The 20,699-nt window shown below is 38.8% G+C and overlaps 1 protein-coding gene across 1 annotated transcript in view; it reads right to left on the bottom strand.

Annotated features, from left to right (window-relative positions):
- Positions 1 to 1,404: 1,404 nt before the first annotated feature.
- The window catches only part of LOC139952274 (coiled-coil and C2 domain-containing protein 2A-like), a 43,832-nt gene continuing 24,537 nt past the window's right edge, over positions 1,405 to 20,699 (bottom strand). The window contains 17 exon segments of the mRNA XM_071951354.1: positions 1,405 to 2,193; positions 3,098 to 3,269; positions 4,724 to 4,782; positions 5,026 to 5,148; positions 6,795 to 7,046; positions 7,814 to 7,903; positions 9,144 to 9,341; positions 10,525 to 10,680; positions 11,417 to 11,612; positions 12,426 to 12,535; positions 13,241 to 13,271; positions 14,723 to 14,890; positions 15,599 to 15,690; positions 16,645 to 16,737; positions 18,131 to 18,343; positions 18,931 to 19,069; positions 19,910 to 20,057. Coding sequence (XP_071807455.1) covers positions 2,005 to 2,193; positions 3,098 to 3,269; positions 4,724 to 4,782; positions 5,026 to 5,148; positions 6,795 to 7,046; positions 7,814 to 7,903; positions 9,144 to 9,341; positions 10,525 to 10,680; positions 11,417 to 11,612; positions 12,426 to 12,535; positions 13,241 to 13,271; positions 14,723 to 14,890; positions 15,599 to 15,690; positions 16,645 to 16,737; positions 18,131 to 18,343; positions 18,931 to 19,069; positions 19,910 to 20,057 — 2,429 coding nt within the window. The 3' untranslated portion in view covers positions 1,405 to 2,004.

Below are 20,699 nucleotides of genomic sequence, written 5' to 3' on the forward strand. Positions count from 1 at the left end.
GACATGGAAATGACAAAAAAATGATCAGATTTTTTTTATATACAATTTTATTGCAGCAAACTTTCATCACAATATTTACAAAACCAAGTGAACAGTCTTAATCTACATGTTAATGAAAAGTGTTTCATTCACAATGAATGTACAAGATAAAAAGCAAAAATGTACAATTTTATGAATTGCATTTTAGCAAAGTATCAAATTTATAACTATCACATGTCACAGAGTATTCATTGGTATTCTATTTATCACAGTTGATAAATTTAAATAAATAATTTAAAAGTCATAGTACAATCAAGAAATTGGCATTAGTTGATAAAAATATAACTGGACGGTTATGCTGATTCTCAACCCGGTTGTGGAAACTTGAAAAAAATTGCTGAAGAGAAAGCAACGTAACTTTTATTGAAGGCATATTTATTCGTTAAAGGCAGTGGACACTATTGGTGAGCGCCGGCACGTTAATCCGGAGGTCGTTGGTTCGAATCCCACTCTAGTCAATTCTTTGTTCAACCCCAAAAACCATACTCAAAATATTTATAAGCATAAAACCTTACTTGGTAACAAGTAATGGGGAGAGGTTGGTAGTATAAAACATTGTGAGAAACGGCTCTCTCTGAAGTGGAGCAGCTTTCGAGAAAGAAGTAATTTTCCACCAATATGATTTCGAGACCTCAGATTTAGAATTTGAGGTCTCAAAATCAAGCATCTGAAAGCACACAACTTCATGTAACAAGGGTGTTTTTCTTTCATGATTATCTCACAACTTCGTCGATCAATTTAGTTCATATTTTCACAGGCTTGTTATTTTATGCATATGTTGAGATACAGCAAGTGAGAAGACTGGTCTTTGACAATTACTAATAGTGTCCAGTGTCTTTAAAACATTCAGTCAGATGTTTTTTATTTATTGATAACGCAAGCTTAAAGGTAAAGTATACCTTTGGTTTATGGAACTGTACGCTTGTTTTAATTCAAATACATATAAATACCATAAATTTTCCTGTGAATATTTCATTTCAAAAGATTGTAGTGTTGTTGAGATGTCGCCAAATTCCTGGAGTTGTTATGTCCATGATGAAAGAATAAACCGTAACTTGAACACACAATCTGAGAAATGTTTAATTCAGACACGTTTCTCATATTGCAATGTTTTTGAATGCCTCTCTCTGAAAACACATTGCTTTGAAGGGAATTGTTTCTCTAAATGTTATACATTATCTACAGCTACAGTCTACAACTTACCCACCAAGTAAGTTTTTATGGTCAATCATTTTCGCATTAATTACCAATACCCTTCCTTTAAGTTTTTCTTCCAATAGTACAGTGTATACATTGTTTGGGAAAAGACACTTACTCAAGAGTAAAGTGGAAGTGGATTCAGAAATGCAAGAAATTGTCATCGTGCTTTTATTACTGCAACTGAATGACTGGGATGTTGAAACATGCCTTGGAATGGGCTGTTGAAACATGCCTTGGCATGGGCTTACAGAGCCAAAGGCCTTTCTAAAATCAAAAGTCTACATCCTTCACAACTGCCAGTCTACCAAGTAAGTTTTTACGCTAACAATTTTTTGAGCAATTACCAATGGTGTCAAGCCCCTTTAATGATGGTGTACCAAACTTATATTGTTGAGTAAGGTTGGGATTCAATTTCCATTTTTATATAGCGCTTTATATCACAGCCTGAAGGGCGTATCAAAGAGCTTCTGACATTATTACCCCTGGTCACTTGGCCATATATTTCATTCCTTAAACCATCTCAGCTCCCTCGGGAGTATACAGCCAGTGCTGCGAGTTACCGTGCTCCAAGCTTATCATTCACATAAACCATCTCTGCCCTTACAGGTATCCATTGGGACAAAGCAACCTCACCGAGCCACAACATGCCGAACAATGGAAACAAACAAGTAACAAAAGGAACAAAATGTAGCCACTGAGCAATGCCTGTGCGCTGTACCCACACAGATATGTCAGCATGATGATGAAACAAAACTTTGAAGCAAGCTACCGTTTCCTTGTCATAGAGGCGATGTAAACCCAAACGGAAAGTACACTGTTTGGATACGGATGAATGTGAACAGCTAGACCAAACTCAACATCAGAAGACTCATTGATATGTACACCGGTACTCCGCACTTTCTCTATCACCATACGCATCTCTGTGTATGAAGTATGCAACGGGAAGCCACAGAGCTGTAAAGGGAACCAATGTGCCATATTTACTAAAGATTGCATACAACAAATCTATTAAAATCAGCTGAAAACAAGAGAGTTTCCTTCAAATACAGATTGTTATTATCATCTGGTAATGACACTATGGATGCCTTATTAGTGAGCTTAGTCACTGTAGCTAGCAAGTCTGAGGAAACCTGTAAAGGGTGCTTGCTATAAGAACCAGAAACACCAGGGTTAACCCCTACTCTTTCACGATCAGTGTTCTAGATACTTTTACGTGCATTACCAATCCTAGTCCATGTACATGTACACAACTTTACCAGGGCTTACATACATGGATATTATACCAGGTGCTTACATTTCACAAAGATGGTAGAATTTTCCATCAGTATGATCTTGTAAGGTTTTATCATACTGCTGTTGCAATATTGCTTCAAGTTCCAAACTCTACGTATTTGTGTGCTATGAAATTAGCCATTGGGACATGGTGATGGTCATGCAAAATAGAATGGCATGTAAAAATAAAAAATAAAAAAAAATAATTGTAATAAATTCTTCACAATAGCCTTCTCAATGCACTTTACATTAGTGCCCTGGTCATTGGGCCAATAACATTCCTTTAATCTTTCTCAGCTCCCTGGGGAGTATACAACCCGGGCAACCGTAGCGCTCCAAAGGATATTTTATACACATTATCGACCTCTACCCTCGCAGGTACCCATTTATACCCCTGGGAGAAGAGAAGCAGTTATAGCAAAGTATCTTGCTCATGGACACAAGTGTCACGACCGGGATTTGAACCCACACTCTGATGACTTAACCACCAGAACTTGAATTTGATGCTCTTAACCACTCGACCATGACACCCTAAATCAAGCAATAGACAGGTGTTTCAATTCAAAAACATTCTATAGGTACTTACATTGTAGGATTCAAGAAGCTGTTGGAGCTCGCCCTGGTGTTCGTCGCTACCAGCCTGGCTAAACTCAAGCTTACGTAGGATTTGCCTGAAGACCTGGGTGCAGTAACGATTCCAGCGTGTGATGTGACGTGGCCGCCACGCCATAATGCAGTCTCTTAACTTCTTCTCAATCCTGTCAACAATGATGATAAGAAGTTCCATTGGTAAGACAACTGCAGGTCAAACTAAGAAAATACTCCTACCTTCAACAATATATCCCATGCAGTCAATTTTCACCTCATTTAAGTGCCACCAAAAGGCACTGGACACTTTTGGCATTTACTCAAAGTAATTGTTAGCATAAAAAACTTACTTGGTAACGAGCAATGGAAAGCTGTTGATAGTATAAAACATTGTGAGAAACAGCTCCCTCTGAAGTTAAGTAGTTTTTGAAAAAGAAGTAATTTCTCACTAAAATATTTGAATTTTGATTTCGAGACCTCAGAATTAGATTTTGAGGTCTCGAAATCAAGTATCTGAAAGCACACAACTTGTGCGACAAGGGCGTTTTTTCTTCCATTATTCTCTCGCAACTTCGGCGACCAACTGAGCTAAAATTTCCACAGGTTTGTTATTTTATGCATAAGTTGAGATACACCAAGTGAGAAGGCTACTGTACTCTTTGACAATTACCAACAGTGTCTACTTTGGGGTGGTCCCAAGGTAACTTCCATGCTAGAAAGACTTCAAAGTTACCTGATAATTGATAGATTACAGTAGTTGGCTGTAGACATTATCTATGAATGAAATTCAAGGTTAGTGTACAAATGCATGTAGGCAAAGATCTGTACACATTTAAATGTGTGTGTTTGGCAGATGTTTTTATGTATCTGGACATGTCAGTGGGAGACTTTCCAACGCTAGGTGGCAGCAGACTTACTGGATAAATTTCCATTGTTTCTGTAGTTCTGAGCATGCGCATAATTCTGAGAAAAATGGCTTTACCCGGTAAGTCTGCTGCCACAAATCGTCCCAGAAAGTCTCCTATTGGGACTGCCACCGGCAAACTTCACAAGGGCATGATGACCTGTTAGAGAACTCAACCCCATGGATGAATAAACTATCTCAAAGGGGGAGATGAGAATGATCAGGTGGATGTGTGGGATGTCTCTGGCTGACAGGCTGTCAAGTGAGGGGCTGTGGAGGAGAGTCGGAGTGGAGGGGATTCGCACCGTATTGAGGAGGCACAGGCTGAGGTGGTTTGGTCATGTTGAGAGAAAGGAGAATGCCAACTGGGTCAAGAGGTGTACCAACTTATTGTGGGTGGGCCCACACTCATTGGCCGACCGCGCAAGACGTGTCAGAGCTCAGTGTCGGATGGCATGCCACTGCTGGGATTCGATACAAGGGACACCACGGACAGGTCCAGGTTGAGGGAGAGCCATATGGAGAAAGCAGGCCAACCCAGAACAGACTGGACAGCGGCCTTAAAACCGACATGGTGAAAGATGGGGTTTGTTATAGAGGATGCATGTAATATGAATGGATTTGACTGAACAGGTCTCATGTTGTTGAATGACAAACTATGCCAATCGTTGTCGCCCCCTTGTCGTGTTGCAGGGTTAAGAAATCTCAGTTTAGACTTACTTGTCCTGTAGGTCTGCCACATATTCCCTGTCAGTCTGGTAGTACGATAACTGCGTTGGCTGTTAACATTCAAAATACAAAAACATGAACAGTCACAATAATCCATTTTCATTAATAAATGTGAACTGATATCAATCTATATTCATGTTTATTTTTACAAACAAATCTGAGGTTACTAAGGTTAACCAAAAAGAACACATACAATGTATTATGGTCTCAAATGAAAGAACCTATGTGCAATTTGGTACAAGCCGCTATTGTCTCTAACCGGTTAAATAACTTTTCTCCGTAAATAAACTCACCTGAACACTTGAAAGCCCGGGGTTTGGGTAGCTACGGCCAAAGAAAGGCTTCCATAGCTTAGCTTTACTGACGTCAAAGTCAATCCTAAGAGGCTCATCATTGACTTGCATGTTAAACCAAACCTGCATGAACAACAAGGCACACAGTGCTGAAGTTAGTTTAGTGTAGATACAATGTGTATGATTGTCCAATGTTAAAACAAGAAAGATTAGTAGAACATTTCACTTGTTAATCCAGGGGCATCAGAGTCAAGACCTGGGGCGGATTGCAATAAAACGGTCTTAGTCAGCAGTCTAAGAGCAGTCAGTTATAGCAGGCTATCTGCCTTAGACGGTCTTAGCTTAGTCAGTCATTAAGCCTGTTGCAATAAGCCGGTCTTAGATAAGTCGGTGAAAAATAATGAAATACGAACAAATGTCCCATAATACTTAGCACTCTGCATGCAATGGCGGTACGGCATTGTTCTTATTGCTTTGGTTTAAATCATTGGATGTCATATCTGTGAGTTGTATCATTTTTACTTTTGGGAACATATACATTTATGATACAATCACCTTGATCATCATCATAATGCCTCCCATGGGTGTAATATATTTCTAAAATACAATCTCATCCTAGAGCTCTTTGTATCAAATCATCTACAACTAACAAATGCAGCGCCATCTTTAAAAACCAAAACAAAGACCGATTATAGCCAGCTCAAAGCAGGCTTAAGATTTAAGACTGGCTATAATTATAGACCGCGCTATTGCAATCGGTCTATAATTAAAGACTGTCTAAGCGCGTCTCAAGTTAGCCGGCTTTAGCGCATAGACTGGTTTAAGACCGCTTGGTGCAATCCGCCCCAGCTCTTAGTAATTTTGTTTTTTTGTTCAACCAATTTGGTCACGACACAACAGTTGTTTTTGCCTGTGTTTAGGTTTAATATTTGAAGGAAATGGACTTTATTTATGGAAACTGTTATGAAATACCAAAGAGCCCTTAAAGGTACTGGGCAATATTGGTAATTACTCAAAATAATTGTAAGCATAAAAAAACTTACTTGGTAATGAGCAATGGTGAGCTGTTGCTAGTAAAAATGCTTGTGAGTAATGACTCCCTCTGAAGTAACATAGTTTTTCAGAGAGAAGTTATTTCTCAATCAAATATTAAAAAAATTCAGGCAGGCCTAAAGCCTTTGATTAGGCATCTAAAAGCACACACATTTGTGCAACAAGAGTGCTTTTCTTTCGTCAACCTCTTGCAACTTCGATGACCAATTGAGTCCAAATTTTCACCGATTTGTTATTTTGTGCATTATGTTTGGATACACCAAGTGAGAATACTTGTTGTTGACAATTACTAAAGGTGTACAGTGCATTAAAGGCAGTGGACACTATTGGTAATTACTCAAAATAATTATTAGCATGAAACCTTTCTTGGTAACGAGTAATGGGGGGAGGTTGGTAGTATAAAACATTGTGAGAAGCGGCTCCCTCTGAAGTGGAGTAGTTTTCGAGAAAGAAGTCATTTTTTTACGAATTTGATTTCGAGGCCTCAAGTTTAGAATTTGAGGTCCCGAAATTAAGCATCTGACAGCACACAACTTCGTGTGACAAGGGTGTTTTGTTCTTTCATAGTTATCTCGCAACTCCGACGACCAATCAAGCTTAAATTTTCACAGGTTTCTTATTTTATGCATGATGTTGAGATACAGCAAGTGAGAAGCGCGGTCTTTGACAATAACCAATAGTGTCCACTGGCTTTAAAAGATAGTTTCAGAAATTACATTTTCATGGTTCACAATACTCCCCACTGTCTTCAAAGGACAGAAACTATCAAACTGGTTGTAGTGCTCTCCAGTTGAAGGGCTCCAGATCCAGTAGCTACCACTGTCTTCTCTGGTCAGGACGTATGTAGTAGTTCCCTCGGGGATGGCTGTACCAGTGATTAACCAGGCCTTCTTGTTGAGGAAGAGGAAGTAATTACAGAGAAGGACAGCATGCTCCTCTTCGTCTCCTTGCAGCATTTGAAGAAATTGCTGTAGAGAAAATGATGGAAGTCAAATGCTTTCAAGACAGCATGAAATAAGACCCTAATTAATTTAATTCAGTCCCCTGACGATGACTAGAGCAAGCTAGTCTAAATGTTGAGACCTATTAAGAACTCACTCCGTGGTAGTGAAGTTAATAACGATCCAATGTAGTCCCGGCTGATTTTCTACCTTCCGCCCAGGTAGCAGTCAAACGCAGGACAATTTTTATCAGAACTGAGACTACTCCAGGATTCGAAAAAATCTACTCCGCGGCAGAATATAAAAAAAGACAGTTCTCTAAAGAACAAAATCTACCTGGCAAGTAGACACATACATGGTGTTACCGCAAACCAAATACATTCAATTACAATTGAAAGTGGAACTTCCCCCTACAACCAGTAAGTGGGTTAATCAGACGTTGAGGTCTTTCACTTTCCTATATCAATACAAAAAGTGACTTTAGCTTATAGTGGATTGTAAAACAATGTAAATTTCGTCTCAGTTTTAGCATGTTCTAGCGTATTAAAATACCATAACTGTTTGATATACGTTTTTACATGCTAAAATAATTTTCGTCTCACTGAGACAAACATTAATTTTGTAACTTGTTTTACTCATTTTAAAAAACTACAGCACCTGAGTAAGTAATATTTTAAGGGAAGCTTTCTACCAACATTATCTTCAAACTGTGTAAGTTTAATGTAAATCTGTGGACATTGTGTTTTGTGTCCTACAAAAAATACCCAAATCCTTTAAGTGCTCCTGTCACTTACGTCACATGTGCTCCAAATGTCACAGAGTCCTGGGAAGACAACATTGTCCGATACAAACGGAATCAAGGACACAAATCGAGCAACCCTCTCCTACAAAAATATAAACCAAGATTGAAGATTTAGAATTTGTTTAGTCAATATTTTAGAAACCATTTATTTTGGTCTCAAGACAATCTTTAAGAGGCCTTATCAGAAAATAGTGATTTTGATTTATTTGCTAGCTATAAGACAAAGTACAAGATTTGTAATTATCTGAGGTGGGGGGGGGAATATTTCTGCCAGGAATACTGTCGAGGCAAAGAAAAGAGCTTTGTAAATTTTTACGCTGAGGCTGCTCTCAGGAAATCAAGCCAGCAAAAATGTGGACCATTATTCCATTATACTCAATTAAACATGACCTCTGAATTTCAAGAAATTTTCACAGGTTGACTTTATTGTGGTGTTTATTGAAAACTATTGGACTGGAATTAATATACTCTTCCAAAGTCAAATGATTGACTTTTGCTGTTAACACAGTGTAATTACATGAATGGCGTACCATTTAATTTGGAAATGCAAGTATGAATTAAAATAAAAACCCATATATTGCTCATATCCGTCACTCAGTGCTGCTCAAGGTGCTTCAACATTTTCCTGCAAGATCTTTGTGGGACTACGTTTGAATTATGAGACCTACTCCTTTTACATAGTACCATGTTTTACAAGGTGCTGAGGCGCAATATGCAGCCAGTCAAACCCCTTCTATTTTGGATAAGTACATTGGGTTGTTTTATGTGCGTTATATAACACACAGGACTAATGGCTTTACATCCCATCCGAAGGACGAAGCAATCACATTGAATCATGGTAAAGTGTCTTGTTAAAAGGAGAGGTACACGTTTGGTAATTACTCAAAACAAATATTAACTTAAAAACTGACTTGGTAACGAGCAATGGAGAGCTGTTGATAGTATAAAACATTGTGGGAAACGACTCCCTCCGAAGTAACTGAGAACGAGGTAATTTCTCACTAAAATAATAAAAGACTTCTAGCTAGAAGTATTTTATTCCTATCTGAAAGCACACAAAATTGTCCAACAAGGGTGCTTTTTCTTTCATCATTTTTTCGCAACTTCGATGACCGATTGAGCCCAAATTTTCACAGGCTTGTTATTTTATGCTTATGATGGAACACACCAAGTGAGAACACTGGTCTTTGACAATTACCAAACGTGTATACAGCCTTTAAGGACACAAGTATCACGTCAGGGACCAGAGACCATAACCAGAAACACCAAAGCTTGTGTTCGGTGCTTTTATCCGCTCAACCACGATTAATCTGAACCCTTACCACTGCCTTGAGACCTGTTGCATCAACAATGACTTCATCTGGTGGTTTGATGGGCCTGAAATAGCGTGTGATGAACACCGCTTTACCATTGATATCCATAACGGTTATTGTCAACTGACGATTGGGGAATTTAGCACTTGACTCCGTTTGGTAGTTATCTGCATACGCTAGTAGCTGGTCATCCTCATTGGAGTCAAACTGAATACAAAGACAATTTTGAAAAAATAGGTCAGCAATTTTTTTACTGATAAAAATCTTTGGCTCCAGCTTCAATATTAAATATGAAGATTAAAAATATATAAATATTAAATAATTATGAAGACAATTGCTCTAGAATGCATGGGTTGTGGGTACCAATCCCACCCAAGTACAATAGTCTGTGGATTGTTTTCCCCAGCACTTGGGAACCAAAATGTACATCACACATCCATGGAAAGGTTAAAACCATTATAATACAATTTCTATTGTAATTGTCCACTTTAACAGTCCGTTATCAACCGCAAATATGAGTATATTAATTATCTTAAGAGACTGTTTACTTCTGTTAAATCATCACAACACGCCCAGGCAAAGCTAACTTTGTTGATTTTTCGCTCCGTTATTCCAGGAAAATTATTAAGAAACAGATACACATTGTTTTGCTTAAAGAGTTCTATGTTTGAAGTTGACATGGGAATCATAAGAAAATGTCAATTCAATCCGATACCTTTTCTTTGACCCTCTTGTTTGAGAGGAAGTGGGTCAAAATCTTGAGGCCGTGCCTTTTCGTACAAGGCGCTTGCGGTCATTGTGGTCCCTAAAGGCTTACAAAACCAAATGATAGCATGGTACATGTACATGTACATGTAACTGTACATGTAGGTACATGCCTAGATACGTGCTGCACAATGGAATGTCTGTCTTGATATTCATGTCAACTGTCCACCAGATTTCAACAAAATTGAGGGCGCACTGAAGTTGTTCCGGGCAATAAAAACAGCCTGTCATAGGCCAGTCCAGACAGATTTTACGTAAATACATTCCTTCAAGTGGTTGAAATCCCACAAAATTATTAAAGAACAAAAATCTCCAGAGAGAAACATATGCGATTGAAAAACTATGCATCATATAGCAGGTTTCAACAGATTTTGATGAACAAAGTCCAAATACCTTTGTGTTCTATTAAAAGAAATAATAAAAGTTACAAACAATGTAAAAACAAGTCAAAAAATCCCACTATTAAAAATTTAGTTACAAATGTCCTAAGAAACTGAGATATTGCCAGGATTCCTCTTTCCCGCAGAATCCTGGAGGAATTTTTCCATTTGCTATGAGGGCTTTAAGTTCACAGGCAGAAAGATTTGGCAGAAAGCTTTTCAATTCGTTTTGTTGTGCCACCTACCTTGTCTTTGAGTTTTTCTGGAGATGTCAATGGAGGTTCAATAGTGATGAAGAGAGTGAGATATGTAGCATTTGCTGCTCCTGGATTAACGTTCTCTGAACTCCGATCATACCCTAACAATACCATGGGTGCCTCCAATTGAAATGTGCCCGAAACCTGAGAGCCAAATACGTATCAAATAAAACATTACGTGAACATCCCATTAATTCTACTCACAGGTTTCACTGTGACTCTTATCAGCTGTTATCAGTGAAGTAGTTGTAAAGGCTAAGTCACACTGCAGTGATACGACGCCAAGAGGACGCTTTCTATTGGTTGAATTGCTCCACACAGAATACCTCACGCTTATTCAACCAATCGAGTGTGTGCATGTTTATCGTACTCATTATCGTGGCCTGTGTGACTGGGCCTTAATACAGGCACGATAGTTGGTCCTTTGCAAACAGTAGGACAAGTGTCTTTAGAAGGACACAAGTTTCAAGACCAGGACTCGAGCCCACACTCTGCTGATCAGAAACACCAGAGCTTGAGTCTGGTGTTCTTATCCACTTAGCCATGATATGCAAGAATCCTGCGAAAGACACTCAAGATCTACAGCTACCGGACCTAGCCCAACTAAGGCCCGGTCACACAGGCCTCGAAAACGAGAACGAAAACGAGAACGTTAAAAATGCATGCCCTTGATTGGTTGAATAAGCGTGGACGTATTCTGCTTGGAGCAATTCAACCAATAGAATGCGTTCTATTTGCGTCCTTATCAGTATCGTTTTTTTGTTATCACTGCTGGTGACTTGGCCTTTACACGCACAAAGAAAAATGGGATCTTTCTTCTGCATGCTGTGATATCATGAAACAATAATAGGCATTAAAAGAAACATGCCTAGGTACTCACTCTGCCTTGGAAGTAGACTGTTGTAAAAGGCATGGAGATACTCCCTAGCCATCGTCTCTCCATCCTCTGATGGACATTGGTCCCACGGTCTCGGTCATCCTCCAATAGGTCAGTAATGACCTCATCAAATAGATGGATGTAAATGGTATCCTTGACTGTCTGTAGGTTGGCTGCGGAGTAATCCTCATTAGGGGCGCTGACAAAGAATTAAACAATTTCAAAATACAGTTGGTTTGAAACTGCTCTAGAATTGCAAAGGTTGTGGGTTCGAATCCCACCCAAGTAATATGCATGTGATTTTTTTTCACAGAACTCGGGTAAGTACTTACATAGTATACAGTGCTGACACACATCGGTGTATATGGGTAAAAACCAAAACGACCATTGTATATCCCTGATGCAAATTTAACATCTCTTAAATTTACTTATTATTAAGAACATATTACCCCATCACTTCGGGAACTTCATTGGCTACCAATTAGAGATTGAATCCATTTGAAAATTGTTCTTCTTGTTTTTAAATGCTTGAACAAAACTACACCTCATTATATTACCACTTTACTGTCACATTACACTCCTCCACGATTTCAACAGTCCACATTCGACATCCCTCGCTTGAATGTTCCCCGAGCAAACAAAGTTCTAGTTCAAAAAGCTTTCAGTGTAGCTGGGCCTATGATTCGGAACAATCTCCCTACTGTCATTATTAGGGTATCTGTTACTCTATCTGCATTTTGTAAAGTCCTAATGTCATTCCTTTTCTAGACAGTGGACTAAATTGGATCATGCACAAACCAATAGAGCTTATGAATGCCCAAGGCAGATTTACTGCTCATCCAGTTAGTTTAATGACCAAAGTTATTAAATATAAACACATCCCCTCATTGAAAAGTATGTACTTTTTCCATGTTTTTTTGGGAGATAAACTCAGAAATTCTTTACAAAGCTTTTTAGTAGATAGGGAATCAGGAAAGAACTGAGTTTCCATCTATCTGACCATCAAACTTACATAAATGGCAGTCTGAGTTCTTCATTCCAGTTGGGGTTTGGTCCTTCAGTAACGCTAGTATGCTGCACTGTCTCCTGGAACATCACCTCAACAAATGGACGCACTTGGGGCTACAAACAATAATATTAATAAGAAAAATATTAATAATAATAATACAAAATATTTCTGTTGACAGTCACAACATGACCGCCAGCTTGGAAACCACTAGACTGGTCCCCTGTCTTTAATCCGCAAGGGTAAAGGCAGATACTTGCTTTTCAGAACCAGTTATTTCATTGAATACAATGATGTCATCGATAACCATGCAGTGACAGCGCTTTACACACCTGTGTTTTGATTGGTCCGAGGTGATGTAGGACACTGAATGCAGGCGACCAAAGTTAAGCCGTGTTTTGATTGGTCCGAGGTGATGCAAGTGCAGCTGACAAACATCACCTCCGACCAATCAAAACACGGCTTAACTTTGGTTGCCTGCATTCAGTGTCCACATGTGTATGTAATGTTAGTATGTAGGATTTGACTGTTTGTGAAATGAATGGAGGGTGAACGTTGATTATGAACGGGGATTGACCTAGGCTAGAGGCCACTCTCTGGCATAATTCATGAGCCTCGAAGTGTGACGTCAGATGTTCAGGGTAGCAAACTACTTGTATGCCTCCCTGGAGGCATATGGTTTCTAAGTTGGCAGTCATGTTGCAACTGTCAACAGAGGGCGGTATACAATATATGTGACAAGCATATTGTACATCATTACAAACACCTGTTACCAAATCTATACAAATGAAACAATATTAATTATTTTATTAGAAACTCACCTTAGAGGCGACTTGAGAAGCCCCAGCTTGTCTGTTGAATAAAAAATATACATAGTCATTATAAATTTTTGAAAGAAAAATAATTATTCAATTTGAAATAAAAAAGTTGCATCCCCTTTTGGTGATCCCTCGACTGTCACTTCCCAGGTTGTATTGTAAGCTTAAATGTGATCCCTGGCTACATACGCAGTTAAAGGATGTAATGCGCCCGACGGGCACCAAAGATATGCAGATTGGGGAGGCTGCCAACATAGGGCTCGATAGTTCATTTGGTAGATTGCCCCAGCACAACTAATCCGGAGGTCGTTGGTTCAACTCCTGCTCTAGTCAATTTGTCTTTGTTTAACACCGAACTATTAAATAACTATTATGACACTAAATGTTGTCCACGAAATAAGTATGTCTTTCTTGATAACATTTACACTATCACATGATAATTTAGCAGGGTTGAGTAAGAACTTTTATTCACTTGTTTTATTTTATGAGAGATTGCCTAGCATTACAAGGCCGGACGGCCAAACCAAGTTGAGAGTAGGTACACATTGAAAGACAATAATGACACTGAAATGCTGCAGTCCCAATTGCTTCATTAAAAAAACCACACAATTTGATATTAAAAACATGCATCATATTTTTTAAATGGGTATGATCGAGTAGGATAGGGTGAATGGCCTTGTATCCCGCTGTACTAGCCGAAAGTTGCTCCTGACTGGGAGTCTACTTGTTGCACTTGTTTCTCATCTCATCATTAAAGACACTGGACACTATTGGTAATTGTCAAAGACCAGTCTTCCGACTTGGTGTTTCTCAACATATGTATAAAATAACAAACCTGTGAAAATTTAAGCTCAATTGGTCGTCGAAGTTGCGAGATAATAATGAAAGAAAAAAAACACCCTTGTCACACGAAGTTGTGTGCGTTAAGATGGTTGATTTCGAGACCTCAAGTTCTAAATCTGAGGTCTCGAAATCAAATTCGTGGAAAATTACTTCTTTCTCGAAAACTATGTCAATTCAGAGGGAGCCGTTTCTCACAATGTTTTATACCCTCAACCTCTCCCCATTACTCATCACCAAGTAAGGTTTTATGCTAATAATTATTTTGAGTAATTACCAATAGTGTCCACTGCCTTTAACTGATTTGGGATATTGACCCAAATCAACTGCCACCAGGGGCACATTGCCAACTAGTATTCCTGGGGACTGAAACAGGGTTATCCCCCCCCCCCTTCACAGTCCATAAGGATGTAGGCATGGGTATCATCCTCTAGGAGCCTGACTGGTAGAGCAGAATGCAATACCTTCCCAACTTTTTTATACAAAGCAATTATGGTGAAGTGCCTTGCTCAAGTTTCATATCCAGGATTCAAACCCATACTCTGCTGCTCACAACACCATAGCTTGGCTCCTTTTAACAAGAACACTTGGCCATGACATGCCATTTCCTTTTAAGTTTAAATGAAAAAAGGCCAAACATTGTACCTTGCAGTACCCCTCCTGATTGGAATATCCACAGCTCTCTCTATATTCACTAGGATTTGAACCTCCAGTCCTGTCAGGTTTTGGGCAGTCACCATCTTTCGTTCTTTCCTCTGCGGTCGTAGAGGGCGCCGAGGCTCAAACAGCTTCACTAACGTTCCCCCCAACATGCTAAAACAAGAAAGTATTCAATAAAGTAAAAAAACATGTTGGCAAAGCACAATTTTACAGTCTGTATACGATCTGGTACATTTCATAAGAGGAATTGATCAAGCCATGCAGTACACATGTAAGCCATTGCACATAGTATTTTAAAGGGTCTATGTACTTTTTGTAGGACAAAAAAACATAACGTCCAAGTAGAAAGCTTCCCTGAAAATATTACTTGCTGAGGTGCCGTAGTTTTTGAGAAATGAGAAATACAATGTCATGAAAATAATTTTCGTCTCAGTGATCATGAGGCGGAAATTAATTTAGCATGTAAAAACGTATTTTCATGACGTCGTTTAACTCATTTTTACAAAACTACAGCACCTCAGCAACTAATATTTTAAGGTACGCTTTCTACTTTAATTATCTTCAAACTTAGTAAGTTTAATGTAAATCTATGGACATTGTGTTTTGTGTTACAAAGCAAAAAGTACCCAAATCCTTTAAGCAGGAGATATCGTAAACACGATTTCACGCTTTGAAGACCAAATTGATAGTGTTTAACAGGATTGACACTTCACCCAATACTACCATATATATGTAATTAAATTTTTAAAGACTTTACTTGCTCTGAACACAAGTCCTTGCTCTTAGTTCTAAAGCAACATTTATAACAAAAAACCTTGAAAACAACACACTTAATTTACTATTACTATTGTTTTTTGTTACCTGATGTCTGGTACCTGGTCTTCATTGACAACATCCTGCAGGCAGTACTGGTGCTGAGCTGCTCTGAACCGAGCAATGACTCGCTGACGTACCTATAGGAGAACAGAAAAATCTCCATTAGCTAAAGCTGAGTAAATTAACAGAATTTGTCACAGTGCTATATGTACATTGTGTAAAAGAGTGAGAGGGAGACCTGGGGACAACTCAGCTGTAACATCATTCATGTCATTGACCGAGAACACCATTCCAAATAGACAAAAAGGAACATTTTCTACTGTAAAGTCATGCTAAAATTTGTGCCCACTGCTGGTCCTTTTCCAAACCTTGGCTTGGGATCCAACTCCTGCTTCAGTTCTGTCCTCAGTTTTAGAACAGTTAATATTTTACATAGTGTTTCCAGCATCAAACAAAGCCAGGACCCGGAGACGGAGCCCAAGTCTAGGTTTGGAAAGAGCCCTTGGTTTGCAAACCATGGACAGCTAGGAAAACAATTAACAAAATACCCTTAAAGGCACTGGACACTATTGGTAATTACTCAAAATAATTGTTAGCATAAAAACTTACTCGGTAACGAGCAATGGAGAGCTGACGATAGTATAAAACATTGTGAGAAACAGCCCCCTCTGAAGTAGCATAGTTTTTGAGAAAGAAGTAGTTTCTCACTAAAATATTTGAATTGAATACCAGACCTCAGCTCAGGTCTCAAATTCAAGACTCTGAAAGCACACAACTTGTGCGACGAGGGTGTTTTTTTCTTCCATTATTCTCTTGCAACTTCAACGACCAATTGAGAATACTGGTCTTATACAATAACAAAAGGTGTCCAGTGCCTTTAAATCATTGAACGTTCATGACTGGGACAAAAACCAACAGCCACGATGTTTACACAAGTTGATGAAACAATTGAACTATGTGTGTAAAGTGCCAGCTAATGATGTGCCTTGTTTGGCCCTCAATAAATTGTTTGGTTTGGATTGAGAAAGGATTCAAATACGAAAGTAAAAAGCACTCAAAACCCAGATAAAGCACGAAGCCGCTCTTAGTACCTTGCTAAGGAATAGTGCTACAGCAACCCTGTGTGGATCCATGTCTTCATGTACAACACCTTCCTCCTCTTCACGAATACGCTTCTCATATTTCTACAAGATAATGGAAGAAAACAAAACAAGCAGAAACAAAAATTTATTTATAAGAAGAATATAATTATTGGTAAAAATAAGAACTTCTTCTCGAACACTTAAGTTCTCTATTCTAATCATGTTTGTAATATTGTGATGTTATTCCACTGAAATATTAACCTGTTGGTGCACAAGTCATATCATAAAAACTACAACCCCTAAAATATACCGCCCTCGTTCCTTTACTTAGAGCGAGTGTTGAGCTTTTGTTTGGTGTGATGTTCAACAGGGTGTGCTTTTGAAAATTATTGGGGAAAATAGGTTGAACATGTTATTTTTTGTTTGCTTTAAAAGAATTTGTCTGTGCACCAATGGGTTAATAATAATATTAAGAATGCTCAGTTTTATATCATGCTTTTCACACCCGAAGGGCTTCTCAAAGCGCTCCAACATCATAACCCCTAGCTACTTGGCTATTTAATTTATTCCTTAAACCATCTGTAGAGTGTCATGGCCGATTGGTTAAGAGCATCGAATTCAAGTTCTGGTGCTAATTCACCGGAGTGTGGGTTCGAATCCCGGTCGTGACACTTGTGTCCTTGAGCAAGATACTTTACTATAATTGCTTCTCTTCACCCAGGGGAATAAATGGGTACCTGCGAGGGTAGAGGTTGATATTGTGAATGAAAAAGCCTTTGGAGCGATATAAACTGTTGCCCAGGTTGTATACTCCCAAGGGAGCTGAGAAACATTAAAAAGGGATGTTATTGGCCCTATGACCAGGGCACTAATGTAAAGCGCTTAGAGAATTAAGTGTTAGTTATTAGGCGCTATATAAATCGAAAGTTATTATTATTATTATTATCTCGGCTCCCTGTGGAGTATACAGCCTATGCAACAAATATGCGCTACTAAGCTAAATCAATCACAAGAACAAGGAGGCTGTTCATTGGCCAATCCTGTGTGCCGCGCGTACAAATCTGTGCGCTTCCAGTGTTTTATTATCGGTTAACCTCTTATATTGCAACGTCTTGTGGAATATGTTGGAAAAAATTCATGGGGGTCCCGTTCTTTTCAGGTACATGTAGCTGCAGGGAAAGGGTGTGGAACGGCCTGCCACATACCATCAGAGCCATCCAGACAATAGACATTTTCAAAACAACCCTGAAGACACTTTTTTATATATTATAGCAAAATTCCATAGACATTGGATTTTTAAATTTGTCTTGGTATTTGCACCGCTGGAAGACAACCAAGAGGGAACTTTTTTATCGAAGCAGGCGCCATGAGCACTTTTTGTTATTGTTATTATTAATGACATCAGTAAATAAGGGTCTATTGTTTGCGCTACATCTCAATTTGGCAGTTTGAAATTTACAATTAATTTCCGATGAAGTATAAAATTGGGCCTAACCTGCAGCAATGCATCAGGAATCTCCTTGTCAAGTAACGGAATCATCTTGAAGTTCCTGAATTCTGGCGTCTCTTTCTGCCGTAGTTCGATGAGTTTAAGCCTCCTGATGGCATTCAGCTCCTCAGTGGTCATGAAGTTAAACTCTGCCTGAAGCTGCTCAAGACGAAAGAAGTCTGGTACCTTGTATCCCTGTCCTACCTCTGCTTTGTTATCCTGTCAGGTATTGTATAAGATCAAGAACAGTAGTTGAGATTACACTGCCAGGGTCAGTCTAAGATTTTACTCTTCAAACAGTAATTGAGGGCAGTTTGAATAAATATTATTGGGCTATCGACCAAAAGAAACTGCCACCAGGGCACGTTGCCACCTCTAGTGTGTAAGGATATAGGCATAAGTATCATCCACTAGGAGCCTTGTTGGTATTATAGGCTAATAATGATAATAACAATATTGAAGTCTTCTATAGCGCCAACATCTACTAAACAAGGTACTCAAGGCGCTGAGTATATACAAACTTTCAGAAAGATAGGTACATGTAGTTGCAGTGATGAATTTTGAGACGCAGTTATTTAGCACCTTATAAGGAACACCGGGGCGAACCCCTTCTCTTTTTGAAAAGTGCACTGGGCTCTTTTACATGTACATGCGTTACACAACACATGCTCAAGAGCACCAGTGTTATGACCGGTGGTCAAACCCACTCTCTGCTGACTGACAACACCATAGCTTGGGTTCAATGTACTAGACCGCTCGACCACAACATGCCATGATGATTGCTAGTTCCCTATGATGATCTTTACCTTCATAAGATAGAGTAAGTTAGCATTAGCCGGGTCGTTAGGATCTAAGCGAGCTTCTGCAACCCATTTAGCAAGCTTCTCTGGGTCTATCATCCCTGTGGCTCCAATTGCTGCAACTGCATCAAGATGCTTAACAGAACTGCAAATAAACATTTCTTAATGGTTTATAAAGAAATAACATAAGTAGTGCAAGATTGCCATATTATTTGAATGCAAAACCATGCTTTGTCAACTATAGTAACTTTTAAGAAAGAAAATGCAAAAAAATAAATAATGGCCTGACGTTTCGGCCCTAGCAGAGCCTTCTTGAAGGCTAAAATGAGCCTTTTAGCCTTCAAGAAAGACTCTGCTAGGGTCGAAACATCAGGCCATTAACTATTTTTTGCATTTATACTCTCGGTCCATTTGGTTGGTAAGTTGTTTGCAACAGCTAATTCTATTTTCTCTTTTAAGAAAGAAGAAAGAAAAAGAAGATTTGTTAAGGCTTTGGTGAACAGATCAAAATATTAAAAGAAGAAGAAGAGTATCTTCAACCGTGTTTTTCTCAAAATTGAAAGCACCCTCGATGAACATCACACTAAACAAAAGCTCAACAATCGCTCTAAACAACCGTATGAGGTCGATTTATATTGTGGTTGTAGTTTTTAAGTTATGACTGTTTAACGTGTTTTTTTGTGGTCGCTAGCAATCGCCTTGTGCACCAAAGGGTTGAAATGTTTAAAAATTCTTTGTCTAATTAAGGTTACTTGACACATCCAGGTACATGAACCCTCAGTGAACGATTTCCCTTGTATAGCAGACCAAAATGCTCCACAAAATGTGTCAATTGCCAATCAAAAATAACCATCTGTTACTCAATATTACGAATCAGTGTGCACAAATATGTTCAGTCAAAATATGGATGAAATCGTTCCCGCCCCACCCCCTCCTCTATTACTGGAAAGCTCCATTGAAGAAAACACCTGGAAACACCACAGACCTAAAAGCATTAGCGTTCTGATTTGCAGGTGGTACTAGTGGCGTGTCATCGTCCCCCAGCCCCCAGGATACACTGGACATCAGAGCTCCTGATGTCAATAGAGTAAATAACTGGGCTGAATCTCCTTCACCAAGATGAAACGATACACCTAGTCAAATAAAAAAACAAAACAACAAAAACTTGGGATAAAGGGAGGGTGAACTACACGTACATGTATGTACCTTTGGAAATTACTGGATACATGGATGGGGCCGAAAAAGAATAAGCAACAGGGAAAAAAAAAAGGGCCAGGGTATGATTTCATAAAGCACTAAGATTCATCTTAACTTAGGAACTTTTTAGGAACCACATTTAAAGCCATTATACACTTTCGGTACAGAAAAAAAAAAAAAAGTTCACAGATTTACAAATAACTTACAGGGTTTACAGAAGGTAATGGTGAAAGACTTCTCTTGAAATATTATTCCATGAAATGCTTAACTTTTTGAGAAAACATTAAAACAATATCAATTCTCGATAGCGAGAATTACAAACTTATTTTGAACACATGTCATGACACGAGGAAACTTGCGGAAACAAGGGTGGGTTTTCCCGTTATTTTCTCCCGACTCCGATGACCGATTGAGCCTAAATTTTCACAGGTTTGTTATTTTATATAGAAGTTGTGATACACGAAGTGTGGGCCTTGGAAAATACTGTTTACCGAAAGTGTCCAATGGCTTTAAGAACTCACTCCGTGGTAGTGCAGTTAATAAGCTAAAGTAGTAGTCCCAGCTGATTATTTATACCT

Source organism: Asterias amurensis, chromosome 20 (genome assembly GCF_032118995.1).
Source record: "Asterias amurensis chromosome 20, ASM3211899v1".
NCBI lineage: Eukaryota > Metazoa > Echinodermata > Asteroidea > Forcipulatida > Asteriidae > Asterias > Asterias amurensis.